Consider the following 20,938-nt stretch of genomic DNA (forward strand, 5'->3'; position numbering starts at 1 on the left):
TTCATATGTTGTCAATATTCAGTGTTTTATCGTTCATAGTTAATATTGTAAATCCCACATTCTTTATATTCATGTACATTCTGGGTGTCTCATTCAGTAGAACATGTAAAATTCCATTCCGTTTCCTAAGGCGGTCTGTCATAACGTTTTTAGCATTCAATCAGACATTATTGTGAGGTTTTGAATTAGTATTCCTAAAAATAGGACCCAAACACACACATATTGTACAGCAGATTGTCACAGCTTATATATGTGTGTGTGTGTGCGTATATTTATATTTATATAAATATATATATAGATAGATAGATAGATAGATAGATAGATATACCAACCCCCAGACACATTTTTTTCTCTAAATGTGGCCCCCGAGTCAAAATAATTGCCCAGGCCTGGGCTATATGTATGATTTATTTTACTGTACTTACATTGTCCTGAGGGATAATCACTTCTATTAAAAGCAACATTGCAGATTACATTCCTGGATAACCACAACCTGGATGTGTTTTTATGGTACTTTCTGTCAGAAAATAAAATAGAGAAAAGCTTTTGCTTGAAATTATGTTCAGGTTAAACTAAGCCAACGAGCATAGCTATACATAAAGCAGTGATTGATGAAGTATGCTTGAACTCAGACCGTTTTTCAATTTTCCAGGGAACATTTTGTTGATGTTTTTATCTTCCCAGTAAAAAAATAGATTGCATCTTGGAGGATAATCACAGCAGAAATGTCTAGCTTGACATTTTTTTTTTTTTACAATATTTTATTTCTATATTTCTATATTTTTAAGTACCGTATTTTTCGGAGTATAAGTTGCTCCGGAGTGTAAGTCGCACCGGCCGAAAATGCATAATAAAGAAGGAAAAAAACAAGAATAGACATTTGAAAGGCAATTTAAAATAAATAAAGAATAGTGAACAACAGGCTGAATAAGTGTACGTTATATGAGGCATAAATAACCAACTGAGAACGTGCCTGGTATGTTAACGTAACATATGGTAAGAGTCATTCAAATAACTATAACATATAGAATATGCTATACGTTTACCAAACAATCTGTCACTCCTAATCGCTAAATCCCTTGAAATCTTATACGTCTAGTCTCTTACGTGAATGAGCTAAATAATATTATTTGATATTTTACGGTAATGTGTTAATAATTTCACACATAAGTCACTCCTGTGTATAAGTCGCACCCCCGGCCAAACTATGAAAAAAACTGCGACTTATAGTCCGAAAAATACGGTACATTTAATACCAGAATGAAAAGTTTTAATTTGCAACAAATACACAGACGAGATCTAAAAGACTGGTGTTTTTAGAATGCTTAGATTTTTGCAGTCAACCGCTTTGTAGCTTATTTAAGGACAGGCCTGGGCAATTATTTTGACTCGGGGGCCACATTTAAAGAAAAAAATGTGTCTGGGGGCCAGTATATCTATCTATCTATCTATCTATCTATCTATCTATCTATCTATCTATCTATCTATCTATCTATCTATCTATCTATCTATCTATCTATCTATCTATCTATCTATCCATCTATATATTTATATAAATATAAATATACGCACACACACACACATATATAAGCTGTGACAATCTGCTGTACCATATGTGTGTGTGTGTTTGGGTCCTATTTTTAGGAATACTAATTCAAAACCTCACAATAATGTCTGATTGAATGCTGAAAACGTTATGACAGACCGCCTTAGGAAACGGAATGGAATTTTACATGTTCTACTGAATGAGACACCCAGAATGTACATGAATATAAAGAATGTGGGATTTACAATATTAACTATGAACGATAAAACACTGAATATTGACAACATATGAACATCACACCCCCTCTCCATCCACATTATTTACAATCAAGCGAAACACAACAAAATGCAACAAACGCTGCAAAATATGAACGCGAAGAGTAAAAATACCAAAACACCTACAATCTGACATAATATCACTTTTCTTGTAGAACTTTGTTGTAAAAATCTCCTTCCGCGTCTGTCCCTGACACCTGCATTTCAGGCCGCTCTGGGAACACTCTGTGGAAACGCTCCCCACCCACACTGCTTGGTGCCTCGTCTGAACTGCTGTGACTTAGATTACCATCGTAACTAATTAGATTACCATAGTAACTAGTATATAATGCAAAAGCGCAGATTCCAACCATTGAAATACTTTGTATAGTTCAAGACTCACGGTCATTAGAAAACATGACTGCACATCATAATGACGGCTACAGTTTCCATCTTAAAGATCTAAAAAAATTATTTGGGAATGTCGGGCGGGCCAGATTGAAAAGCTTAACGGGCCGCATGTGGCCCCCGGGCCTTAATTTGCCCAGGTCTGTTTAAGGAGTAACTCAGTATCTGCAGTATATGATATTTAAAAAAAATGTTTTATTATTATTATGTCACACAGTAATACCTCGGTTTTCATTAGTAATCCATTCAAAAAGATCAGACGGAAACCGATATGAACGAAAACCAAAGCAATGTTTCCACAATAAATAATATATATCCATTTAATCAGGTCCAGACAACCAAAAACATTAACACAAAACACATTCTATAAAGAATAATTATAATGTTACATGCAGAAAATAATGTGAAATACATACAAACGACGAATGAAATGGATAAATGAACATTTAACATCCCGTTTACCTTTATTGAAGACTCTTGCTGGCAAAGGTGGGCGAAAAGCAAGGAGGTAAAGGAAGAGCCACATGTACGCCACGTTTATAACGAGCTGCTCCCTGCTTCATATGTGGCAATTTAGGAACAGAAGTTCTGCCAGCGCTATGACCAAATGATGGAAGCCTGGGAGAAGAAGGTGGAGCGCATTGAAAACAACCCCCGGCGCCGAGCCAAGGAGAGCAAGGTGCGGGAGTACTACGAGAAACAGTTCCCAGAGATCCGCAAGCAGAGAGAGTTGCAGGAACGAATGCAGAGGTGAGCTGGAATTACATCTGCAATAGACTTCATCAATTCATGCTGCTTGTGAAATTGTTACATTGTGCAGTGCAGGTTGCTCGGTCGCAGAATGAATTGTGCATTCTTCTCTTATTTTTGTATTAAATGTCGTTGTAGCCGTGTCGGGCAGCGAGGAAGTGGATTGGCCTCTTCTGCGGCGCGCAGTGAACATGAGGTCTCTGAGATCATTGACGGAATATCAGAGCACGAGGTGAGCTTTTCTGCCAGCATTGGTGTGTCCCTTGACTTGCAGTGTATTCACAATGTCAAATGTTCACTTTTGTAGCCTGGAAGTTTTGTTTTGTTGTAGTGGAATGTCCTGGAAGCGTGGGTCTGGGAGATAATGGGGGAAAAAAACAGACTGAGGTTGATAGTCGAATCAAACTCTTTTGAGTCGAATCTTTGACTATTTGAAGACCGCCCTATAAAAAGAGCAATTGCAGGGACCAGAAGACTGTAATGTGGTTTGAGTATTTGTTTCAAATAATTAAGTAGAGTAAGTACATCTTGATAAAATAAGTAACACAAGTATGAGAAACTACTCGGTGCATGGCAACAATTAGAGGACAGCTTTATAAAGAATGTTAATATTTGGTTACAGGTCCTTTGACCACTCCTCTTGACAAAGATTAAGATTAAAGATTAAAGTACCAATGATTGTCAAATGGGTGCAGTTCAGCTAAATTTGTTGGTTTTCTGACATGGACTTGTTTTTTCAGCATTGTCCACACGTTTAAGTCAGGACTTTGGGAAAGCCATTCTAAAACCTTAATTCTTGCCTGAGTTAGCCATTCCTTTACCACTTTTGACGTGTGTTTGGGGTTTGTTTCATCTGACATCACATGAACAAAGATAAGACCTTCTGGAGGAAAGTTCTGTGGTCAGATGAAACAAAAATTGTGTTGTTTGGCCACAATACCCAGCAATATGTTTGGAGGAGAGAAGGTGAGGCCTTTAATCCCAGGAACACCATTCCTACCGTCAAGCATGGTGGTGGTAGTATTATGCTCTGGGCCTGTTTTGCTGCCAATGGAACTGGTGCTTTACAAAGAGTAAAGGGGACAATGAAAAAGGGGGATTACCTCCAAATTCTTCAGGACAACGTAAAATCATCAGCCCAGAGGTTGGGGACAATGACCCCAAACACATGTCAAAAGTGGTAAAGGAATGGCTAAATCAGGCTAGTATTAAGGTTTTAGAATGGCCTTCCCAAAGTCCTGACTTAAACGTGTGGACAATGCTGAAGAAGCAAGTCCATGTCAGAAAACCAACAAATTTAGCTGAACTGCACCAATTTTGTCAAGAGGAGTGGTCAAAAATTCAACCAGAAGCTTGTGGATGGCTACCAAAAGTGTCTTATTGCCGTGAAACTTGCAAAGGGACATGTAACCAAATATTAACATTGCTGTATGTATACTTTTGACCCAGCACATTTGCTCACATTTTCAGTAGACCCATAATAAATTCATAAAAGAACCAAACTTCATGAATGTTTTTTGTGACCAACAAGTATGTGCTCCAATCACTCTATCACAAAAAAAATAAGAGTTGTAGAAATGATTGGAAACTCAAGACAGCCATGACATTATTAACTTTTGACCACAACTGTAGCATTAAGAATAGAATAAATACCTTGTTGGTCCTTTTTCAGGAAATTACATTCCAGGGAAACGTCAGCGCACATAACAAAGTACAAATGTGGATTAGGTCACCTATTACGTTCATTATTTATAGAGAAGAGTGGAAGCTAATATACATAAGTCAATTTTACTTTTGTTGCCTCGTTTTTTTATTTATTATTTTCATTAACCTAGGTTGATCATCAATTAATTTGATGAAGTTCTTATGTCAAAAAGTAAATGTTGCATAATTGATTTTACACTGAGCCAGCAATCAGCAGAGGTCACTGTTGATGACAGAACAAATAGTTCACAGCTGCTTGGAAGAGAGGCACATTTGTTGCATGGTTATTTTGTACCAAATTATTCAATTACAAAATACTCTGTTTTTTGGCAAAGTTAATGCACCACAACAGAGACTGGTAGACGCCATATAAAGTGTGTAATCCTATTGTATCACGTCATCAAATTATGTGTATTCTCAACATCACAAAAAAGTTCAGTTAGTCTATTTTCATACACTTTGCACATCCTCATTCAGTATATTTTGAAAAATAATTTTGCCCTTAATTCAAAATCACAAACCTGTGCTAATTCCATGTTGTTTTTTTTCTTCAATTTACGTAATATTTCATCCAATGCCCATTCCTACTTTTTATTTTTTCTAGACAAATCTACTGTGTGAAAGATGTGAATAGACCGCCTATGCTGAATTTCACATCCTACCGTGGGTATTACTGCCCCTCCACCAGGCAAGCGGTTTAACATACCCTGCCACTTTCTCCCACTTTTTATTTGAGCATTTCCTTTCACTAAAGGCACACTCAACCATTCCTGACATAGGTGTTATTTGATATAATGTGATTTTTTTTAAATGTATTTATTTATTTATTTATTTATTTTTACACTCATTCACACAAAAGGGGTTGTTTCTTTCTGTTATTAAATTTCTGGTTCCTACAATATAAAACACTACAGTCTGCAAGGGATACAGTCCTTGAAGCACACATGATTGTGTGTGCTGCTGGTCCACTAACATTTTCATTAATTACTATTTTTTATGTAATTGTTTTTATATTGTTTTACTTTCTTTTTTATTCAAGAACATGTTTTTTATTTATTTATCTTATCTTATTTTATTTTTTTTAAAAAAGGACCTTATCTTCACCAGACCAGGTGTCAATAAAGTTAGATTGTTTGAAGGGTTCTTAAAGGCCTACTGAAATGAATTTTTTTTATTTAAACGGGGATAGCAGATCCATTCTATGTGTCATACTTGATCATTTTGCGATATTGCCATATTTTTGCTGAAAGGATTTAGTATAGAACAACATCGATAAAGTTCGCAACTTTTGGTCTCTGATAAAAAAAAACCTTGCCCCTACCGGAAGTAGTGTGACGTTGTCAGTTGTTCACTCCCTCATATTTTCCTATTGTTTTCAACGCAGCTAGAGCTATTCGGACTGTGAAAGTGACGATTACCCCATTAATTTGAGCAAGGATGAAAGATTCGTGGACGAGGAACGTTAGAGTGACGGACTAGAATGCAGTGAAATACATATTTTTTTTCGCTCTGACCGTAACTTAGGTACAGGCTGGCTCATTGGATTCCACACTCTCTCCTTTTTCTATTGTGGATCACGGATTTGTATTTTAAACCACCTCGGATACTATATCCTCTTGAAAATGAGAGTCGAGAACCCGAAATGGACATTACAGTGCCTTTTATCTCCACGACAATACATTGACGAAGCTCTTTAGCATCTTTAGCATGAGCTAACGTGATAGCATCTGTCTCAAATGCAGATAGAAACAAAATAAATAAATCCCTGACTGGAAGGATAGACAGAAGATTGACAATACTATTAAACCATGTACATGTAACTACACGGTTATTAGATCTCAGCCTGGCAAAGCTTAACAATGCTGTTGCTAACGACGCTAAGGCTAACTTAGCAACCGGAGCTCACAGAGCTATGATAAAAACATTAGCGCTCCACCTACGCCAGCCAGCCCTCATCTGCTTTGCTCAGCAACACCCGTGCTCACCTGCGTTCCAGCGATTGACGGCGCGACGAAGGACTTCACCAGATCATCCGTGCGGTGGGTCTGCTAGCATCGGCTAGGCGTCTGGTAGCATCGGCTAGGCGTCTGCTAGCATCGGCTAGGCGTCTGCTAGCATCGGCTAGGCGTCTGCTATCCGAGTAAGTGGTCATTCTGTTGCTACAGCCACCTACAACGTTCTTCTTTGCAGCCTCCATTGTTCATTAAACAAATTGCAAAAGATTCACCAACACAGATGTCCAGAATACTGTGGAATTATGAAATGAAAACAGAGCTTTTTTGTATTGTATTCAATGGAGAAGGCATACCTCTGTTCCTCGGGCTACGTCACGCGCATACGTCATCCTTCGAAGGCTTTTTCAACCGGAAGTGTGGCGGGAAATTTAAAATTGCACTTTATAAGTTAACCCGGCCGTATTGGCATGTGTTGCAATGTTAAGATTTCATCATTGATATATAAACTATCAGACTGCGTGGTCGGTAGTAGTGGGTTTCAGTAGGCCTTTAAAACCAGGTCCAGTCCAGATTATGTGGCTCAGCAACACACACCTTCATTTATGTACACTGAAAATTAGGGAACACAACAGATTGCATATACCGTATTTTTCGGACTATAAGTCGCAGTTTTTTTCATAGTTTGGCCGGGGGTGCGATTTATACTCTGGAGCGACTTATGTGTGAAATTATTAACACATTACCGTAAAATATCCAATAATATTATTTAGCCCATTCACGTAAGAGACTATACATATAAGATTTCATGGGTTTTAGCAATTAGGAGTGACAGATTGTTTGGTAAACGTATAGCATGTTCTATATGTTATAGTTATTTGAATGACTCTTACCATAATATGTTACGTTAACATACCAGGCACGTTCTCAGTTGGTTATTTATGCCTCATATAACGTACACTTATTCAGCCTGTTGTTCACTATTCTTTATTTATTTTAAATTGCCTTTCAAATGTCTATTCTTGGTGTTGGGTTTTATCAAATAAATTTCCCCAAAAAAATGTGACTTATATATGTTTTTTTCCTTCTTTATTATGCATTTTCGGCCGGTGCGATTTATACTCCGAAAAATACGGTAATCTACAAACAAAACTACATTTTCAAAATAAGCATATGATGTGAGTAGGGCTGCAACTAACAATTAATTTTAAATTCGATTAATCTGTCGATTATTACTTCGATTGATCGATTAATAATCGGATAAAAGAGACAAACTACATTTCTATCCTTTACAGTATTTTATTGAAAAAAACCAGCATACTGGCACCATACTTATTTTGATTATTGTTTCTCAGCTGTTCTTAGATGTTGCAGTTTGTAAATAAAGGTTTATAAAAAACAAATAAATAAAAAAAGCCTCTGCGCATGCGCATAGCATAGATCCAACGAATCGATGACTAAATTAGACGGCAACTATTTTTATAATCAATTTTAATCGATTTAATCGTTTAGTTGTTGCAGCCCTAAATGTGAGTTAGTTACCTCTTAGAGAGTCCAAGGAAAAGGTAACTGTGTGCAGAGTTCACATTTGATGTGGAACATGTCTCAGACTACTGAGAGTGGTGAGGAAGCTTAACTTCCTCCCTTGCTCTCTGACCTCTTTAGTACTTTAAAAACTACCATAAGGTTGCAGCCGATTTATGACTTAGTCTCAAACTCTGAGTTTCCCGCTTGATAACCAGCGTTCTCATGTCCATGTTGTGTTTGTGTCTGGTGTGTGTCATGTGTAAATGTCAGAACACAGAGAAGCAAATGCGACAGCTGGCAGTCGTCCCTCCAATGCTGTTTGATGCCGAGCAGCAGCGCATCAAGTTCATCAACATGAATGGACTGATGGATGACCCCATGAAGGTGTACAAGGACCGGCAGGTCATGAACATGTGGAGCGAGCAAGAAAAGGACACTTTCAGAGAGAAGTAAGGTCAACTCTTTAGTAAAAGTCAGGATGGTCAATGTAGTGCATTTGTGTAGCATGTTTGTAGGAAGGGCTGGACACTTATTGCTTTGCATCCCATTCATACAATGATACTGGAGGCTTCCATGCAAGTTGGCAACCATCAAGAGCAAATAGAGTTTTTAGTGTCTTGCTCAAAGATAAATAACACGGTCCCTGAAGGAGCTCAGGGTCAAATCTGTAACTTCAAATTACGGCCACTATAACTCCTGAGCTCTGTCGACCCATAGCCTACAGCCTGTCATAAATGTATCATTGAAACACCGTTGATATACAGTTGTACCTCGGTTTTTGTTAGTAATCTGTTCAAAAATTCAGACGAGGGGCCAAATCATACAACACATTTATTGAATACAATTTTATTAGGAAAAAATGCAAATCCAAATAATCCATTACAGACACCAAAATATAATATAACAAACCATATTGTACTGAAGAAATATAGAATAAATGCAGAAAATAATGTGAAATTCATACAGATGATGAATGCAATTGATACATAAACATTTAAAGCAATTTAAATAATTACATTTAGACGCATTGTTTGGCTGTACGATTACCAAGACAGTATGCGATGGGCGGGGCCAAATTTCACTCGGAAATTGAATCATATGAAAAGTGGGTCGTGAAATAAACTATGTATACACTGCAAAAAGTCAGTGTTCAAAAAGAAGAAAAAAATAAAAAAAAATTAGGGGTATTTTATTTGAACAAAGCAAAATGATCTGCCAATATAACAAGAAAATTTGGCTTGTCAAGACTTTCCAAAATAAGTAAAATTAGCTAACCTCAATGAACCCAAAAATACCTTCAAATAAGTATATTCTCACTAATAACAAGTGCACTTTTCTTGGAAGAAAAAAAAGAGACCTTTTTGCTCAATATGTTGAAAAATATTCTTAAATTAAGTAAATGCTAGTGCCATTATCTTGACAATGATATGCGCTCGGCATCATGATTTTTTTGTTCATGCTTGAAGTAAGAAATTATTACTTTAAAAAAGTAGTTTTATACTTGTGAATGTTGTTGACACAGCTTTGAAACAGTTGATATTCTAGTTTCAAGCATGTTTTACTCAATATAGGTCATACAATCTAATAATAGAATATCTTACTGAGATAATTTAGGACCAAAAACCTTAAGACAAGTTAAACACTCTAACATAAATTCTGCTTAGTGAGAAGAATTATCTTATCAGACAGAAAATGAGCAAATATCACCCTTATTTGAGATATTTAATCTTACCTAGATTTCAGTTTTTGCAGTGTACTTGTAAGTTTGTTTAAAAAAAATGAATACACTTTCTAAAATTTCATATTAGCCAAATTCTGGATGAGCATTATTGTACTCAATGTTGGTTATGTGCTCATAATAAAAGGGCCAGGATATTTTAAGCAAAGAATTGCATTTTTTCTTTACACATGGGGAAAATGCTTTTGAAGCACACCGAGAGTAACACTTTTTAAAAATGCTTTTCCTCGGAAATATCTTCAATGTATCTTTACAAGCTTGGACTATAACAAATGAATGTGATATATAGGGCTGCAACTAACGATTAATTTGATAATCGATTAATCTGTTGATTATTACTTCGATTAATCGATTACTAGTCGGATAAAAGAGACAAACTACATTTCTATCCTTTCCAGTATTTTATTGAAAAAAAACAGCATACTAGCACCATACTTATTTTGATTATTGTTTCTCAGCTGTTTGTACATGTTGCAGTTTATAAATAAAGGTTTATAAAAATAAAAAATAAATACAATGCCTCTGCGCATGCGCATAGCATAGATCCAACGAATCGATGACTAAATTAATCGACAACTATTTTTATAATCGATTTAATCGATTAGTTGTTGATTTCTTAGATGCTAAATGATATAAGCTCGATTGGGTTGCATGCATGACATATTATTAAAATATAAATCTTTAATTCAATCATTCTCTTTTGTTAGGTTTTGAATGCTCAGAGCTTGTTTTTCTAGTATTTCATGTTGTATTTTTCTCCCTTCCTCCCACAGATTTATTCAGCACCCTAAAAACTTTGGTTTGATCGCATCTTTTCTAGAAAGAAAGGTACGGGTTTTGCATTTACCTGTGTAACTCAGTCTTATCAGGAAATCACATTTCCAGGCAAATCACATTTCTTTAATTTTTTTTCAGACGGTGGCAGAATGTGTGCTCTTTTATTATTTGACCAAAAAGAATGAGAACTATAAGAACATAGTGCGAAGGAACTACAGAAGACGGGGAAGAAGCCAGGTATTGTCAACTATCTTGTTTACAACTCTTAATAATGTCCTCTGGTATTTCCAAGAGCACATGAGCTCTATACTTACTTGTCAGACGCCAGCTGTCTTTTCGTAATAATGGGAATACTTTTAGCTGATTAAATTTTTTGAGGTTGCGGTCTTAATGCTCCGGGCACAATGCCATAGTCGTTTGGTAAAACAAGTCCGACAACAAATTATAGTAACCTTTGCTCTACTTTTCTTTTGGAAGAAAAATGACTTGCAAGATGACTCAACCTCTAAAAGAGGAATTTTAGTGTTGTATTGACAAATAGCGTGCATGATGATGCAATTAGATACGCAGGACATGTCATGTGCATGAGCCACCCTGCCCCATGATAAGAGGATAGAGAAAAATAAAGAACATATTGAGTACAACTGAATAAATATGGTAGATTCACGCGAAGCTCTTCGTAACTCTGGTCAAATACGTCACAAAAGTCTAAAATTCAAAGCGGCTTGTTGAGAACTATTTTAGAAGAAGGCAATTTTATTTTATAAATATCGCCGCAATGCCTCAATAGTTAGATTTTTTATTTTCTTCTGGACTTATGGTGATCCATAAAACACAAAAACAATGAAAAAGTTGGTTTTGCATAATAGGACCCCTTTAAGAGTTGACTAGTCAGCGATTATTTTATTTTATGCCATTGCTTGGATGATTTGCTTTACGCGTTCAAAAGTCCAACTTGATTTTAACTTATTTCCAAAGGTTATTAAAGTAAATTGTAACAAAAGACACAGATTACTAAAGATTTACCGTATTTTTCGGAGTATAAGTCGCTCCGGAGTATAAGTCGCACCGGCCGAAAAGGCATAATAAAGAAGGAAAAAAACATATATAAGTCGCACTGGAGTATAAGTCGCATTTTTTGGGGAAATGTATTTGATAAAATCCAACACCAAGAATAGACATTTGAAAGGCAATTTAAAATAAATAAAGAATAGTGAACAACAGGCTGAATAAGTGTACGTTATATGAGGCATAAATAACCAACTGAGAACGTGCCTGGTATGTTAACGTAACATATTATGGTAAGAGTCATTCAAATAACTATAACATATAGAACATGCTATATGTTTACCAAACCATCTGTCACTCCTAATCGCTAAATCTCATGAAATCTTATACGTCTAGTCTCTTACGTGAATGAGCTAAATAATATTATTTGATATTTTACGGTAATGTGTTAATAATTTCACACATAAGTCGCTCCTGAGTATAAGTCGCACCCCCGGCCAAACTGAAAAAAACGGCGATTTATAGTCTGAAAAATACGGTAGTCAGCGATTATTTTATTATTATATCATTGCTTACATGATTTGCTTTACACGTTAAAGTCCACGACTTGATTTTAACTTATTTCCAAAGTTTATTAAAGTAAATTGTAACAAAAAGACACAGATTACTAAGGATTTAATGGTTTGACTTTATTACACAAAGTAAATAATAATAATGATAATAATAATATATAGACTTAAAGTGCAAAATATTCTGTAAACCGGAATTTTAGTGCAAAGAAACTAAAACTGTGAATCTTTCGGTGTCCCATGATTCGATTCAATATCGATTCTTGGGGTCACGATTCGATTCAAAATCGACTTTTTTTCAATTCAACACGATTCTTGATTCAAAAACGATATTTTCCCGATTCAAAACGATTCTCTATTCATTCAATACATGAGATTTCAGCAGGATCTACCCCAGTCTGCTGACATGCAAGCAGAGTAGTACCGTAATTTCCGGACTATAAGCCGCACCTGACTATAAGCCGCACCAGCTAAATTTAGGGGAAAATACAGATTGCTCCATATATAAGTCGCACCCGACTATAAGCCGCAGGGTTTTGATGTGTAATTACCGTAGTATATAGGGGTTCCTGCTACCACGGAGGGGATTGTATGTTATATGTTTACCAAACCATCTGTCACTCCTAATCGCTAAATCTCATGAAATCTTATACGTCTAGTCTCTTACGTGAATGAGCTAAATAATATTATTTGATATTTTACGGTAATGTGTTAATAATTTCACACTTAAGTCGCTCCTGAGTATAAGTCGCACCCCCGGCCAAACTGAAAAAAACGGCGATTTATAGTCTGAAAAATACTCTCAAAAAAACCTCTCAAAAAGCAATGCAATAAATTAAGAAATAAGTCAACCAACCTGACTAAATCCTTAAAAAAAAATTACATTAACGACAAAATAGAGGAAAACACGAATAAGCCGCGTGAGCTCTGGAAAATTCTCAACAACCAGCTTCCTGGTTGCAGCCAGAAACTTAAAACAAGACTCACCAACATCAGCATCAAGGAGGGTGACTCCCTCATTACAGACAAAATGGAGGTAGCTAGCAGACTTAACATTTTTTTCACCAGCATAGCCGCAACTCTTGTCAACAAGCTGTCCCACCACTCTGGTCGCTTTGGTGTAGAACACATTAAAGCCTTCTACAGAAAGCTAGGAGTATCCAACGATGATTTCAAATTAGAAATGGTCACAGCTGATGAGGTGTTTAAAAAATTGAGCGCGCTCCACCCTAACAAGGCCACCAGCCTTGATAATATTCCCTCCAGATTCCTCAGGGACTCTGCCTCCATCATTGCCCCGATCATCACGCACATAATAAACCTATCAATTACACAAGGCCAAGTACCAAAAGATTTTAAGATAGCAAGAGTAACTCCCCTCTTTAAAAAGGAAGCAAATTGGAACCTGGCAACTACCGACCTGTTTCTATTCTCAGCTCCATTTCGAAAGTAATGGAGAAAATAGTTTATGAACAGGTTGATAGTTACCTTGCCACTAATAAACTCATGTACAAATTCCAATCCGGCTTCAGAACTAACCACTCCACTGACACATGCCTTCTCTATCTGACCGACCACATCAAACATGAGGTGGACGCGGGCAAATACTGCGGCATGGTCATGCTGGACCTTCAGAAGGCCTTTGACACCGTTAACCACGCTATACTGTTGGATAAGCTCAGAGCAATCGGATTTAACAAAACCTCTTGGAGCTGGATGCAGTCTTACTTGGAGGGGAGGGAGCAGGTGGTAGAGGTGAACGGCACCGTGTCCCCCCCCCTCTCGGTGAGCTGTGGAGTCCCCCAAGGCAGTATATTGGGACCTTTACTGTTCCTAATATACATAAACGACATGTCATCGGCATGCGACTGTGTATTGTTTTTGTTTGCGGATGACTCTGCCTTGCTGGTATCAGACAAGGACAAGTCACAGGTGGAGAAAATCCTCAGTGCTGAGCTCTGTAGAACTTGCACCTGGCTCGCTGACAACAAGCTATCCATCCACTTGGGTAAAACAGAATCCATCCTGTTTGGGTCCCACATCAAACTTAAGAGAGTCAATGACTTCAACATAAAAGTAGGTGACAGTGTCATCACCAGGAAAGATGAGGTCACCTACCTAGCTTCCATTCTAGAGGCTAACCTTTCCTGTGACAAAATGGCAACCAAGGTAATCAAAAAGGTTAACCAACGAACGAGATTTCTCTACAGAATTTCCTCTCTGGTCAACAAAAGCACCTTGAGGATTCTGGCGGGAACTCTCGTTCAACCCTTTTTCGATTATGCATGCACTTCCTGGTACCCTAGCACCTCCAAAACCCTCAAATCTAAACTCCAAACATCTCAGAACAAGCTAGTCAGGTTACTTCTAGATCTCCACCCCAGATCCCACCTCACTCCTACCCACTTCTCTAAAGTGGGCTGGCTCAAGGTGGAGGACAGAGTTAAACAACTTGCACTGAGCCTAGTCTATAAAATCCGCTACACCTCCCTGATACCGAAGTACATGTCAAACTACTTCCTTAGCGTAAATGACCGCCATAACCACAACACCAGGGGGTGCTCCACTAACCACGTTAAACCCAGATTCCGAACTAACAAAGGTCTTAACTCATTCTCTTTCTATGCCACATCAATGTGGAATGCGCTCCCAACAGGTATAAAAGAAAGGGCATCTCTATCCTCCTTCAAAACCGCAATAAAAGTTCACCTCCAGGCAGCTACAACCCTAAACTAACACCCTCCCCGGATTGCTAATAATCAAATGTAAACAATCAAATGCAGATACTTTTTCTTTTTCTTATGCCTTCTGATCTCTCTCTCTCTCTCTCTCTCTCTCTCTCTCTCTCTCTCTCTCTCTCTCTCTCTCTCTCTCTCTCTCTCTCTCTCTCTCTCTCTATGTCCACTACTTGATGTCCATACCCCCCCCCATCCCCCCATACCCCCCCCCCCCCCTCCACACCCCTGATTGTAAATAATGTAAATAATTCAATGTGATTATCTTGTGTGATGACTGTATTATGATGATAGTATATATGGTAGTATATATCTGTATCATGAATCAATTTAAGTGGACCCCGACTTAAACAAGTTGAAAAACTTATTCGGGTGTTTAGTGGTCAATTGTACGGAATATGTACTTCACTGTGCAACCTACTAATAAAAGTCTCAATCAATCAATCAAATTGTCGGGACAGAGATGACTGTTTGGGAACGCAAAGCGTCCCATTTATTAACAATAAATCTTTCAATCATTCAATCAAACTTTCACATCTTTGACATGGCGAACAGCATTCGTGCAGAGTACAAATAATACAACGGTGCAAAGTAATACAAACTGCTCGCCTGTACGTTATCAAAATAACCAGCCTACCGGTATATGAAAAGTCAGTCTTTAATCATTGTGTCATCGTCTTCCTCCTGCGTACTAAAACCACCGAAATCCTCTTCGTCGGTGTCGGAGAAGAACAGGCCGTAAATAAGCCGCACACTTGTATAAGCCGCTGGGACCAGAACGAGGGGAAAAAGTAGCGGCTTATAGTCCGGAAATTACGGTAGATGTTTGTAAAAAGCTTTTATATTGTAAAGGACAATGTTTTATCAACTGATTGCAATAATGTACATTTGTTTTAACTATTAAATGAACCAAAAATATGACTTATTTTACCTTTGTGAAAATATTGGACACAGTGTGTTGTCAAGCTTATGAGATGCGATGCAAGTGTAAGCCACTGTGACACTATTGTTCTTTTTTTAATTTTTTTTTATAAATGTCTAATGATAATGTCAATGAGGGATTTTTAATCACTGCTATGTTGAAATTGTAACTAATATTGATACTGTTGTTGATAATATTCATTTTTGTTTCACTACTTTTGGTTTGTTCTGTGTCGTGTTTGTGTCTCCTCTCAATTGCTCTGTTTATTGCAGTTCTGAGTGTTGCGTCTGGTTTGGTTTTGGAATTGGATTGCATTGTTATGGTATTGCTGTGTATTGTTTTGTTGGATTGATTAATTAAAAATAAAAAGATAAAACATTTAAAATAAATAAATTTTAAAAGAAAATCGATTTTTTAAAAATGAGAATCGATTCTGAATCGCACAACGTGAGAATCGCGATTCGAATTCGAATCTATTTTTTTCCACACCCCTAAAAGAAACCTCTCAAAGCTATGTTTATCCTGTACTGTTAAGATTATTTAGCTGCCAACAGTCACCTAAAGGAATAATACTTTAAAACTGAATATTCATTTTTAAAGTAAGCATTGTGCATTACTTTTTATCTTCTATTATTTACCACAGGGAATAGAAGTGGTTATATGAACATTGCATGCCCACTCATCTTTGCTTGTTGCTTTATAACAGACAAAATAAAATGAGTAAATCTCAACGTTAGTTACACAACTGGTATCTTACGCAGGTAAAAAGCCGCTAGTATTGGTTTTAAAAACAAACACATGTTGCGTAAATGGCACAACTATGGCGATGTTGAGGTAGACAACACAACTAGGCGGTGCTTGTGCATAGCCGTCATGCTGACGTAAAACACAAGTTCCACTGTACAAAGTTTACATATCACTGTTATATTTCATTTGCTCTATTTCCATTTATCCATCCATCCATCCATTTTCTACCGCTTATTCCCTTCGGGGTCGCGGGGGGCGCTGGAGCCTATCACAGCTACAATCGGGCGGAAGGCGGGGTACACCCTGGACAAGTCGCCACCTCATCGCAGGGCCAACAAATGTTGCCAAATTTAGTGTTTGGGTCTCCTTTTTATTTTGGTAACTCTTCTTCTTACTCCTGACTCGGCATTTTTCTTCCCCTCACAATTGTTCTTTTGCAACAAAGACTGTATTTGTCGATATTTTTTTATTTTTATGTTGATTATGTCAAAAATCCTTACAGCCCTATTGTGTATTCTATGTTGCGCTAGACCACAACAGAAGTACCTGATTATAGAAGAGGTTAGAGATGTCCGATAATATCGGACTGCCGATATTATCGGCCGATAAATTATTTAAAATGTAATATCGGAAATTATCGGTATCGGTTTCAAAAAGTAAAATGTATGACTTTTTAAAACGCCGCTGTACAGAGTGGTACACGGACGTAGGGAGAAGTACAGAGCAGTTGCGTCTCCCAGTCATACTTGCCAACCCTCCCGATTTTCCCGGGAGACTCCCGAATTTCAGTGCCCCTCCCGAAAAATCTCCCGGGGCAACCATTCTCCCGATTTCCACCCAGACAACAATATTGGAGGCGAGCCTTAAAGGCACTGCCTTTACGTGCCGGCCCAGTCACATAATATCTACGGCTTGTCACACACACAAGTGAATGCAAGGCAACCTTGGTCAACAGCCATACAGGTCACACTGAGGGTGGCCGTATAAACAACTTTAACACTGCTACAAATATGCGCCACATTGTGAACCCACACCAAACAAGAATGACAAACACATTTCGGGAGAACATCCGCACCGTAACACAACATAAACACAACAGAAAAAATACCCAGAATCCTCATGCTCTCAGGGAGAGCATGTCCCAAATTCCAAGCTGCTGTTTTTAGGCATGTTAAAAAAAGAATGCACTTTGTGACTTCAATAATAAATATGGCAGTGCCATGTTGGCATTTTTTTCCATAACTTGTGTTGATTTATTTTGGAAAATCTTTTTACATTGTTTAATGCATCCAGCGGGGCATCACAACAAAATTAGGCATAATAATGTGTTAATTCCACGACTGTATATACTGTATCGGTACCGGTTGATATCGGAATCGGTAATTAAGAGTTGGACAATATCGGAATATCGGATATCGGCAAAAAAGCCATTATCGGACATCTCTAGAAGAGGTCTATAAATTGTTCTTTTTAAAATGTTAGTAAACAAACTAATAATCTGCGTGCCCCTGTACATGTGCGTGTGTTAGTGGGCTGGAAATCGAGGGGAAACACTGCTATGGTAATCTTGGTTGACTTGGCAAATCTACAAAGGCATCCTCTTGTTCTTCTTTGTTAACTTTTCTCTTTTTCTTGGCTTCCTCTCTCACTCTCTCTCTCTCTCTCTCTCATTCTTTTTCTCTCACTCTCTCTCTCTCTCTCTCTCTCTCTCTCTTGTTCTTTTTCTCTCTCTCTCTCTCTTAAGTATTCAAGATACTGCCACGAGATTATCATCAAACGAACGTGTTGCATTAGCCTGAGGCGGCAGTGTCAAATACCGTACATCACATGCGGCAATGGGTGTCAATATTGCACGAAAGATGGTCCTCACTGCATGTGTCTGCACTTAAATGAACTCTCACCCTAAAATCCCAGACAGGCAAGATACTAGTGAGGAAGTGGTACTGTGTGCTTGAAAACCAAAAGTTATACAGCAGAACATTCATTCTGTGGTTTCTGAACTTTCACATCCTGTTTTGTTTTACCTTGTGCTGACATGCTTTTTAGTTTAGTCAAATGTATGTGCTTCTATGAAACCAAATTGTTAGTGTTTGATCAATGAAATGCAACAGGTGTAAATTGATCAGAAAGCAAGAAGTATGTATTTAGCCTCATGTGGTAACAATGTATATCACATGTTGTTTAGTATATAAATGATAATAAAACTCTTTCAGAACAGGTTAGAAAGGCTCTTAATTTGGCTGCTGACGTATGCAGTAACATATTGCGTAATTCCAGGTTGTATTATTTTCTCTATACTGTTAATTTTCTTGTTAGTTTACCGATAATATCTGGTTACTTTCTGTTGTAACGTGTTAAAATGTAATAAAAAATTATTTTTCTGTTGTTTGGTTACTTAACATTAGTTTTGGGCTATACCACAAATGTGGGTATCGGTTCAATACCAAGTATTTACTGGGGCACTAATCATCAATGAATAATTCTATATTTCATCACAAATATAATCTGACAAAAACACACGATGGCGGTGTAAAAATATCAATTAAATATTTAAATTATTTTATACTACTGGCTCGGTTTTAAATCCTTTGGGTTTTTTGCCATTAAAGTGCCAGTAGAATGGAAAAACAGGTTGATTATATTGAAGCTATGTATATATATATATATGTATATATAAAAGTATGCATGTGTGTGTGTGTATATATATATATATATATATATATATATATATATATATATATATATATATATATATATATATATATATATATATATATATATATATATATATATATATAACAGCAACAATAACAGCAACAGCAAGTCAACCGAACTATATACCTATATATATACACTACCGTTCAAAAGTTTGGGGTCACCCAAACAATTTTGTGGAATAGCCTTCATTTCTAAGAACAAGAATAGACTGTCGAGTTTCAGATGAAAGTTCTCTTTTTCTGGCCATTTTGAGCGTTTAATTGACCCCACAAATGTGATGCTCCAGAAACTCAATCTGCTCAAAGGAAGGTCATTTTTGTAGCTTCTGTAACGAGCTAAACTGTTTTCAGATGTGTGAACATGATTCCACAAGGGTTTTCTAATCATCAATTAGCCTTCTGAGCCAATGAGCAAACACATGGTACCATAGTTGCTGGAAATGGGCCTCTATACACCTATGTAGATATTGCACCAAAAACCAGACATTTGTAGCTAGAATAGTCATTTACCACATTACCAATGTATAGAGTGTATTTCTTTAAAGATAAGACTAGTTTAAAGTTATCTTCATTGAAAAGTACAGTGCTTTTCCTTCAAAAATAAGGACATTTCAATGTGACCCCAAACTTTTGAACGGTAGTGTATATATATATATTAGGGGTGTAACGGTACACAAAAATTTCGGTTCGTTACGTACCTCGGTTTAGAGGTCACGGTTCGGTTCATTTTCGGTACAGTAAGAACACAACAAAATATACATTTTTGGGTTATTTATTTACCAAATTTGCAAAATCTTCCACCAAAAATATTTTTCTTACTGGAATATTTGATGTGAAGTAATCGGAACCTTGGATAGGTCAATAATTCATAATAACATTGATTTTGATTCAGTATTATGTTTTGAGCAATGACAGTTTGAAAGAAAAAAAACAGCTTTGTGTATTAGTCATTAAAATTAATTAATTAAAATTATTGTCTATTAAAATTAATTGAAATCAATTTAATTGATTCTTGGCTTGCCAAAACACTATACAATGTTAACACGTACCATGCCTTAAAGAAAATGTTTTTAAAAACAATACAATAAATTGTACTACAAACTTTTACAACCTTTTTATGAAGTAATTAGGCATTTTAGGTGGCAACAATCATAAAAGAAAAATCATGTAAAATCCTGAAGGCAATGAGATGTGTACATTTTACTGAAAAGGCTGACATTATGTAGGTTTATATTCATAATGGGATGCCTTGTTGTTCCTGTTTCATCTGTAGCACGGACAGCAGCAGCAGCAGCAGCAGCAACAACAGCAACAGCAAGTCAACCGAACCAGCCAGGACGAAAAGGACAAGGAGGAAAAAGAAAAGGCAGAGCCAGAGAGGGATGACGAAAAAACTGAAGCTGAAGACAAGGAGGATGGAATGAAGTAAGTCAAACTACTAAATTGAGTAAGGGAGCCTCGAATCAGCAGTCAAATGTATCATCTGCATCTCAATATTAATACATTTAATTTATAGCACATTTGAAGTTACGGATCGACCTTAGTGATTAAAAGCATTTTCAAAAGAAGAAAAAAATGGTGATA

At 36.9% G+C, this 20,938-nt stretch overlaps 1 protein-coding gene across 6 annotated transcripts in view; it reads left to right on the top strand.

Annotated features, from left to right (window-relative positions):
• Positions 1-20,938, top strand: part of LOC133652577 (nuclear receptor corepressor 2-like) — a 212,767-nt gene that overhangs the window by 118,987 nt on the left and 72,842 nt on the right. For all 6 annotated transcript variants that reach the window (XM_062051491.1, XM_062051494.1, XM_062051495.1 and 3 more), the window contains exons 10-15: positions 2,786-2,958; positions 3,097-3,190; positions 8,412-8,590; positions 10,653-10,707; positions 10,795-10,893; positions 20,628-20,779. In XM_062051491.1, coding sequence (XP_061907475.1) covers positions 2,786-2,958; positions 3,097-3,190; positions 8,412-8,590; positions 10,653-10,707; positions 10,795-10,893; positions 20,628-20,779 — 752 coding nt within the window. The remainder of the gene's footprint in view (positions 1-2,785; positions 2,959-3,096; positions 3,191-8,411; positions 8,591-10,652; positions 10,708-10,794; positions 10,894-20,627; positions 20,780-20,938) is intronic.

This window comes from Entelurus aequoreus, linkage group LG06, assembly GCF_033978785.1.
Source record: "Entelurus aequoreus isolate RoL-2023_Sb linkage group LG06, RoL_Eaeq_v1.1, whole genome shotgun sequence".
Lineage (NCBI taxonomy): Eukaryota > Metazoa > Chordata > Actinopteri > Syngnathiformes > Syngnathidae > Entelurus > Entelurus aequoreus.